This window comes from Protobothrops mucrosquamatus, unplaced genomic scaffold, assembly GCF_001527695.2.
Source record: "Protobothrops mucrosquamatus isolate PMUCROS unplaced genomic scaffold, P.Mucros_1.0 scaffold5405, whole genome shotgun sequence".
In the NCBI taxonomy this organism is placed as follows: domain Eukaryota; kingdom Metazoa; phylum Chordata; class Lepidosauria; order Squamata; family Viperidae; genus Protobothrops; species Protobothrops mucrosquamatus.
Genome location: NW_015391265.1, coordinates 1 through 10,006, shown reverse-complemented (window position 1 = coordinate 10,006; position 10,006 = coordinate 1). Strand labels below are relative to the sequence as shown.

Below are 10,006 nucleotides of genomic sequence, written 5' to 3'. Positions count from 1 at the left end.
TGTTACTGGTCATTAGATGAGACCCACCCAATCCAAGCCATTCTGGGCTTGGCCCCTCCCATCCCCAAGCCTCAGTAAGAGAAGGGATTGCCTCCAACTTCCCCCCATTCACCCATCTCTGCCTTTTTCGCTGCTCTGCACTTTTCTTCCTTTTTTTGCAGTCCAAGGCCAGCCCCATATAGAACAAGCGTATAGCAAAAAGGAACATTTTGGTGCACTCCAACTTGAGCTGTGGCCGCTTTGCACTCCCCCCCTTTTTATTACATGAAGCCAAGTCCCTGCAGCCCAGCAATTAGGCCAGCTATGCCTTGTCAGCAGCAGAAACAAGAAGGTGGAACAGGTGAACTGGTGTAAGGAGTGCAGGGTGGCAGGAAGCCAAAAGGGCAGATAGGGGGAAATAGTGGGATGGGAGTGGTTGCAGTGTCCTTGCATTCATAAGCGCATGCAGGCTGTCAAGTTCATGAATTCTGATCATGTGACCATAGGGGGGCTGCAACGGCCAAAACTTCAAACAGAGGTTGAATGAATAAATTGTAAGAACTCCCTATATATGACGTGTCGCGACGTATCACAACTTTTTTTGCATTGCCGGAGCTGGGGTGGGCACGGCCTCTGCATGATGCAACTGGCCTGCAGGCCGGCAGTTTGACACGCCTGCCCTAGACTGAAGTAAATTCACATATAATAAAGATTATAGTAAATTCAAGTAAACTTCCCAAGAAACCTATCAAATTCAAGACTATTCAACTTTTTATTGAAAGTAGATAATCCTTTTTATTAGAATTCAACACATTTATAATAGTAAAGTATCAGAAAAATCAAATCTTTTAAACCTTGATTTGAAGGTTAGTTACAATCTGGAATCTACTCTTTTTACCACCAGATGTTAGGCAATCAGTAGGCAAGAAAAACTGATTTTAGGTACTAGATCCATATCAACATCTTTACCTAACTTTCCTAGCATGTTTTTGGAGGAAAACTGGGGTACCAATTTACATTGCAGAACTTCATGCAAGCCCATAACCATGTAAATAATAAAGAAATGTGTGCAATTGATTATTCAGGTCCGACCCACCTTCAGTCTAATCCTAGTTTTTCATTTTTGTGGCTTTTAGCTATTAATCTTATCAAATTAGAAATTCAAATATTTTAATTAGAAATTACTGCATTGCTTCTTCACTAAATGAAAGGGATCAAAAAAAAATCTTCTCTCAAGGTCCTTAGCAGATTGACTAAATATGAAAGGTATGAGGAAAAATGTATTTCCACATAAGGTACACTCATTTGAGCTCTTTGTTCTGTGCTGTAATTTGCCTGAAGATACAAAGCTGTTTAGAATTCTTAAAAAAAAAAAAAGATTTGTAGCAAAGCTGCAAATAAAATATGTATAGAAGAGTTTTAATTTAAAATTAAGGATATCAATTTGTATTTTTCAATTTGGAAATACATTTATTCCAAAATAGAGAAAAAAATTAATGTATAATTTTGTTGCATTGTAAGTTCAAAGTATTTTAAGCTATCAGTACTATAAAATGTGATTTTTATGAGCAGAAGTGTTATCTTCATATCAATATGGCTTTGTAAACAACACCTCACACATTTTGGATACATAAGCCATGTTCAACATTCTTACTAGAGCAATTACTACAGATTTACTAAGCAGAATGTTAAGTGAAACAACATAGTTGGCATTTGCAACTGAAGAAACTAACTACAGAAAACCATGTATTTATCATTTTTATCAATCACTAGGCTCAGAATGCATGTGACAATGACATAATTAACTTTAAAGCACACAGATATTGCCAATTTATGCTGAGCTTGAGCCTCTGTGAAGTATTCTTGACAGAACATGTTTCAGTAAAATGATGGAGGGAAATTGTTACATAATTTATCTGGAAGAACAAGTGGCAATGTGGCTTTTAACATATAGCAAGTAACTTCCAATCCAAATTAAGAGGATTACATCAGGCTTCAAATGCAATGCTATAGAGCAGTAAAAAAATCCCCAGCTTTCATAATGAGGCATATAAAAAGAGATCTATCAGTATATACCGTCGAACTATAATTAGATGGACTTTTTACTGGTTTTTAAAAGCATATTACATATATTTGTTTCTATCTAGTGGGCACATTAGTTTCAACCCTGTAAGTTTTCCTATTGCTATCTCCCGGAATCAGAGATTTTCCTTATATCTCACAAAAATGTACAAAAATGACAGATACAAGGTACAGTCAAAACCTCTGAAAACAGTTTTTCACCACAATGCTACTATATGGAGTAGATTCTTTAGACTTCAAAAAGTGGCTTCAGGATCTATCTGAAGCCTTAGTGTCAGCTTCTTCAGATCAGAATATGATATGTTGACTCTACAGTTCACCAATGTCTGAGATCATACAATGGCCCTTAGCATACCTTACCCAACAGCCTAATGTTCAATGAACCTAACAGGATTTACAGCCAATGACAAATATCCCTATGCCTGATGCTACCAGGTGTAGATAGCACATTACCTGGATACTGTCAATAATTTTAGCGTTTTGCTACTTACTACCAAATGGCTACCCTAAAGTATTATTGGTGAATGCAGTCCAATATCTCTGATAAAACTTCAAACATCAAAAATCTTCTTTATTTCCACTAAGCAGAGGAGAGTTTGATTTGACAGGGGTTTTGTTTGTTTCCACAAAAACAGACTCAAAAGCAGCCTCTTGCTCCTCCAAAGCATCAGCAGTCGTGCTTTCTTGACCCAGAGAAGTATTGCTGACTGAGGATTGATGCTCTGCAATCTTCTCTATCTCTAAGGTTTTTCTCCCTTTTCTTTTACCAAGTATTCGGACATAATTAGCTGGTATGAGTCCTGTTGTTTGACCGTCACGGCTGGCCAAAAGCCAGCCACGCATCTTGGGTTGTCGTTCTGGTAAGAAAAACAAAACACATGCAATTACCAGAAAATTCTTATATATAATGACAGAGAACTAATAAAAGTGTATTGGAGAACTTAAGACAGTTAAATTAGATTTATATAATTCTCCTAAAGCTTTTCAAATTGCAATAAAAACCTATCTGAAGAATGTTTATGGTTAGCAAAAATTAAATTATCAAAATTAATGTTTAAACAAAAAGGACAGTGAAGGTGTTTCTTAAAGGGACTCATTTACATATCTCAACAACCAAATTTCTATTAGGAGTAGAGGTCGTTTCAGATAGTCAGATCCTAACCCATTTTAAAGGTTAGGAAAGAAACTGGCAATCTGTGCAGAACATTCAGTGCACTGCAGTTCACAAGAATCCCTGTAACTTATTCCAGTTAACAACCTAGTAGTCATATTTAACACAGATTGTCCCTTTTGAACACATTTTAAAGGTAGTACAGGTAGTCCTTGATTTACAATTAATTTAGTGACTGTTCAAGGTTATAATGTGATTGAAAAAAGTAACATGACCATTTTTCACATTTATGACCATTATAGCATCTTCATGGTCACATAATCAAAATTCAGATGCTTGGGAACTGATTCATATTTATTATGGTTGCAGTGTCCTGGGGTCATGTGATCCTCTTCTGTGACCTTCTGACAATGGGGAAACCAGATTCACGTAACAACTGTGTTCCTAACTTAACAACTTCAGTGATTCACTTAACAACTGTGACAAGAAAGGTCATAAAATGGGGCAAAATTCACTTAACAAATGTTTCACTTAACAGAAATGTTGGGCTCAATTGTGGTTGTAAGTTGAGGATTACCTGTATATTGTCAAAGTCAAAATGATAGTATAATCAAGGTGTGAATAACAGTCAACTGGACTATAGAGACTATAGCTGGTATATCATGTGTACCAGGCACAACTGCATGGAATTGTACCTTGCCATTTTTGCCATCTATAATCCAACAGCAGAAAATCAAGGTGTACTTCCATACTATAAACTTGCTCTTTTGGGGGCAGTGCAAAGCTAAGCTTAATCCCAGTTTCCTGTCCTGTTCATCCATAGTACCTCTATCTTCCAGGTTTCTCTCTCTCAGCTAGTTATGACTGAATGTACACAATACTGAATGGCTACTTCATAGAGCTTAATGCTAAAGACCAATCTGACTCCTGAGTTAGTGACTGCTTAGTATCATTAATCCGACTGTAAAACTATAGAGTTCAGAACTTGAGAAGAGCAGCATTAGTCTTGAACTCATGAACAGAAAATAAGGGAAAGATACCAAACCAATAGGGAATAGAAGCAGTACAACCATGATCCTTAAGAAAAATATAGCCAGATTCAAAATAGATATATTGTCATTGGCAAACTTATTCAGGCATCGCCAATTTGTTCCCCCATTTCCCAATTGGTTTTTTGTGTGTTTGTCATGGCTTTTAAGAGCCTGACCTTAAAAGCAGAGGTTGTCTTGTTTTTTAAACATAATCTAGGGAATATTTTTAAATGCAACCACTGCAAAATGGTTGTATGTAAAGATATTAATGCAGGACTGTTGCCTAAATGCAGTCTTGTTTCTGGTTACTTGATCCCTTCTGGATAAGGAAGGTTTGAGGAATCTATTGCAGAGTTGTGGCGAGAATTAGATAAATCAAATCAAATCAATAAAATTACACTATGTATCTGATGGTTAAAGTTGTTTATATCTATTTAGAGCTGGACTGCAACTGTGCTGGTCCTGTAGAGATGACTGGGATTCAATCTTGTCAAGTTATTTGGGCAGAGTTTAGATACTCCTGAGGAGGCCAATAGAGTCCTTGGAAGGTTAGATTCTGCCACCTGTGGGTAAGATCCATGCCTCTCCTTCTGTAACCTGACCTCCCAGGATATAGCAATGGCTGAGTACAAACAGACGTAAATGCCTCTTTGTGAGAGGTAGCTGGACCTAGCTGTATTCTATACTTTCCCCTCCCAATCTCCAACCTTCCCCTTTTGTCTGAAGATTTATTAAATTTCTATGCCACCCATTTCATTTGATACAGCAACTGAGTAATTTACAGTATAATAAAAAGTAAAAAAATACTAAAAAAATAATTAAAATTAGAAAAACTGAGTAGACAAGATTGAACAGAAAAGCTAAAAACCAAAATGATTGGCAGGCGGCCTGGTGGTGGAGATCTTCAGGATTTCCAGCACAGCATCCAATTCTGGACCATGGCTGAAATTATGTTAAGATTCTCTGCCATAACCATGATCAATGCCAATTTTGGTTTATTTTCCTAAACAATAGCTTCACACATTAGCTAAGAATTGCTCTGGTCTCAGGGCAGAACAATTTGGGAACAGCTAGCAGTCCAGCAAATATACTGGTGGCGAAGACACTGGCCTGGGATAAAGAGGACTGCTGGCAGCAGTTTGGGGTATCATATAGGTCAGGGCTTTTCACCAATTGTACCACTTTTAGGATATGACAATATTCGAGTATCACCTAGCAAGGTGTCAAAAATTTGATGACCCTCCAAAAAGGAAAAAAGTGATAAAGTACAGGTAGTCCTCGACTTACAATTCGCTTAGTGACTGTTCAAAGTTACAATGGCACTGAAGTGACGTATGCCATTTTTTACACTTATGACCATTGCAGCATCCCCAGGATCATATGATTTATATTTGGATGCTTGGAAACGGATTCATATTTATGATGGTCACAGTGTCCCAGGGTCATGTGATCCCCTTTTGCAACCTTTTGACAAGCAAAGTCAATGCCAGGGCTGCTGGTGGCCAAGTGCTAAGGCGGGACTTCCTTCAGACTCTCCCTCCCTTTCATTCCAATCTTCCTCCATCCTCCCTTCCTCTTTCCCTGCCTCCCTCCTTTCCTGCCTCTCTCTTTCTCATTCCCATCTCCTTCCTTCTCGAGAAAGAATTTGAAACATCCCCCCATCATATTTTCCCTCTTCCATATGTTTATCAAACAAGGAAAAGCCTCCAGAGACAGAAAAGACAAGCCGCTGAGGGAACTAGCTTAAAAATGTGCATTTCCCTTTAAGAATTAGCTACTGGCTAGAAAGGAAAGTTAAGAAGCTGGCAACCAGCACTTAAAAAAACAAAAAAACAAAAACAAATGTAGCAAGTACTGGCTGCCCACTAAGGCAGCCTCCCCAAATGGCTCCATTCATAAGTAAACAAATGCTACAGGAAAAATCCATTCAGGACAAAAATATTTCAAAATCCCTTACAGCAAAATGTACAGGTAGCAATAGCAGAGCAATAGAATTAGTAACCCCTCACTCCAAAATCCAACAGGAGCCATCAGCCACAATAGAAATTGCCAAACACTCCTTAAAAACACAAAGCCCACATTGCACAGAACTTCAGAGTCACAAAATCACTTAAGACTCCTTCCACTCTCCCAATTTGTTGTTCATCTCCTCTCAAGCAGCTGGCTTCCTCCGGCAGCGTTTCATTTTTTTTTTCCCTCTTAAAGGTATAGCCTCCTGGCTGGAAAGCAAGCCCCTGGCTTTTCCTTCCAATACTTCCTTGCTTTCTGTTTCCCTCCCTCCCTCCTGCTCTCTACCTCCCTCTTTCTCATTGCCATCTCCTTCCTCCCTTCCTCCGGGCCTCACCTCCAGCTGATGCTGCCTTTCTTGATTCCTCGTGGATTGCGACCCCTCCCCAGCTGCTTTTCTTGCCTGTTTTCGCTGCCACCTGTGTGCACCTCCCCCCCACGGATGGCTGCCACAGAAGTTGTAGATAGGCTCCTGGCCTGCTTGATCTCCTCTCCTCTCTCCCCTTCTTTTCCCTTCAATGCAGCTCCAGCTGACTCCTCCAGTTGGAGCTTTTCTCTCCCTCTCCCGCCCAAACTGCCTCCCTTTATAGCCTCTCCTGTCTCCGCCCCCCTCCTCCTTTCTGTTCTGGGTGAGCCGGAGGGGCCAATCCTAGGGCCTTTGCCTCGCCCCAGCCACCCTGCAGATCCTGAGGACTCTTTCACAGCAAGTCCTGCACTGTGCCACTTTGGCTCGTTTCCTCCCCCACTACACTTGGCTAGGCTGGGCATGGCCGTGTACCACCTGCCATGTGCCAATGTACCACTGGTACCACATACCACCGGTTGAAAAGCCCTGATCTAGGTTACATGCTATGGCTAGCTTCATACAACATGCTAAACCCTACTTCCAGATTAAAAAAGCAGAACTGTTATAGTCATGTAATATGTTACATGCATGACTAAGGTCACAGAAACATTAAACCTTTAATTATCTAACATCATTTTAACCTAATTTCACTTGCTACAAAAACCAAGCCTCTTACACAAGAATAAACCTGATTCATAGGTAATGGTTACTGCCTATAAAATCGTTCATGGCATGGGTCCTAGTTATTTGCAGGACCTCATTTTTTCCAACTACTGTTTCTGCTTGGCTCAACAGATCTTAGGTGGGGATGCATGCTGGGACTCATCCATTAAGCAGTACTATCTGGCAGGGACCAGGATGTGGGTCTTCTCTATTGTAGCCTGTTGTCTGAAACATCATACTCCTTAAAATTCATTTGGCTCTGACCTTGCTGGCATTTCACAAATTGCTGGAGACATGGATGTTCCTCTAGATCACGGGGATCAAACTCGCTGCATCACATGACGTGTCACGACTTTTTTCACATTGCCAGAGCTGGGGTAGGCGCAGCCTCCACATGATGCAACCGGCCTGTGGGCCGGCAGTTTGACATCCCTGCTCTAGAGGTAGGTTTGATTGTAGATAGATGAGCCCTCATTGTAGTTTCACTGACTTTTCTGTACTTACACAATGTCTCATGGCTCTCAGGTGTCACTTGTTTTGTTATTATTTATTCTTTCATTCTGTTGGTTTTTAATCTTGTATTGGTTGCCTAGAGTTGCAGTTGCAAGATGGGCCAGTATATAAATATACAGTAATAAATAAACTATGTTTAGAGTGAACACTGTAAGCTGTAAGCCACTCAAAATTACCTCAAGGTGAAATAGGTGGCAGACAAATTTAATAAATAAAAATAAATGTGAATGCATCCTTAGCTAACCTTTTAGACATGTTTATCTGGGCATATTCCACTGAAAGGATGGAATTTAGTTCCAGATAAATCTGGATGGAAATAAATATTAATATGAGAAAAAAAAACTGATATAAACTAGTAGATCTGTGGGATGTAGTTGAAGGAGTACAGAATGAGTGGACTGGAAGAGATCTTAGGAAATTAATGGGAAAGGCCCAACTATATACAGGTAATCCTCAATTTATGAGCATAATTAAGGCTGGAATTATGGTCATAAATTGTGCCAGTAGTTAAGTGGGTTACTACACAACTGCACTCAATTTTACTTTTATGCGAACATGGCAATTTGCTAAGCAAACCCTCTGTACCCGATGGGTGTTTTTGCTGAAAATCCAAATGCTGAAAATGCGACCATGTGACCATCTCCCCCCCCCCTCTGGTTGTCATAATTTTGAAACCGGGTCGTAAATAGCTCTGAGGAGGTCCACTGTAACTTTGAATGGTCACTAAGTGACTAGTTATAAGTCATTGACTACCAGTAAAACTTCAAGCCTCCAATTAATATATTGGCTAAGTCAGTGAACAAATCTTAATAGTGCAAATCCAGATACTTCTATGAAAATATGTGAACAAGGACCTTCTTTATTGATAAATATTTGCAAATAAGTGCTTCTGCATCTAAGAGATCAAAAAAAGTTTTCTTCCAATTTCTCACTAACTGTTCAATTGAGCCACAAGATAAATATCTTTTCTGTTTTGATTTCTACAGAAATTTGAGAATGCTGGACTATTTTAAAACAAACTTATCTTACCTTTGGGTGCCAATTTTAACATTTCACCTGCACGGAAAGAAATTTCTTCTTCTGAAATAGCATTGAAGTCATATTCTGCTCTTCCAACAACATGATCATCTTCTCCACTGGCCCAGTCACCGGAAACTGTTTCACAGAACAAAGATTAAGTAGTTCAATAATCTTGCTGGTGAGCGTGCAATCCCTGAACTTATTGAGAGGCATGATGTAAGAACAGTCTTTACAACCAAATACAGGAAATCCACTTCAAACTTTTGCAAGCCACTCTGTAAATAGTTAAAAGTTAGAAATGTAAAGTTTGCACAATGCATGGCCAATATTTATGGTATGTAAATTAAAAGGAAACAGAAATCCAGTTTTTATTTTTCCAAATTTGTCCAAACAAGTAACAAAGAAATCTGGCTTCAAATTCCTCTGTAAAAGACTGGATGTAGATTAAATAAATAAATTAACAAAGTTTAATATGCATGGAGTAATGCTTATAAAACTTAGTCTGTTTTTAATTTCTTGCAAATTCTATTAAAATAGTTCAGATCTCCAGTATCCCTGATCTTGATTTCTTATTTTTAAATGTTGGAAGCAGCTACATTTACAACAATCAATTTGACTTTTGAAAAGCTTTGCAGAAGGCAAGTAAACCACTTGAGATCCAGGTTATTCATAGCTGTACACTATATTATGCCAGGTCCTAATAATAAACTTTTAAAATTATGTTGGCCTTTCCCTGTCATTATGTCATTTTAGGAAATGATTTTAATCCTTTCCCATTTGTATTTTATGCTTTTATAGCTTCTCTAAAATGCTTTGTGATTCCTAAACTATGAAGTTGCAAACAATTCATTTAATAAATAAACAACCTATTCCGGCAATTATCAAGGTAATTCACAATGACTAAATCCCTTTTACCTACCTTCTTTCTTCCACATGATACCAAGATTGTACTAACTATTCATAAATGCATGCATTGGTTCCTACACACACACACACAGTCCTCAGCTTGCAACCATAATTGAGCCCAAAATTTATGTTGCTAAGTGATACCTTTTGTTAAGTGAGTTTTGCCGCATTTTACAATTTCTCTTGCCATAGTTAAGTGAATCATTGTAGTTGTTAATAAATGGGTTGTTAAGTGAACCTGGCTTCCCCATTGACTTTACTTGTCACAAAAGCTGATCACATGACCCTGGAACCTTGCAACCATCATAAATATGAGTCAGTTGCCAAGTATTTAAATTATGATCACAT

General features: G+C 38.6%; 1 protein-coding gene across 1 annotated transcript; it reads right to left on the bottom strand.

Moving 5' to 3' along the window:
- Nucleotides 1-763: 763 nt before the first annotated feature.
- Nucleotides 764-8,897, bottom strand: LOC107299744 (peroxisomal membrane protein PEX13-like; the record flags this gene model as incomplete). The annotated part of the gene is made up of 2 exons (XM_015829083.1): nucleotides 764-2,918; nucleotides 8,762-8,897. Coding segments are annotated over 2 exons (435 nt in total), but the record flags the coding sequence as incomplete, so codon positions are not given.
- Between the last annotated feature and the right edge of the window lie 1,109 nt (nucleotides 8,898-10,006).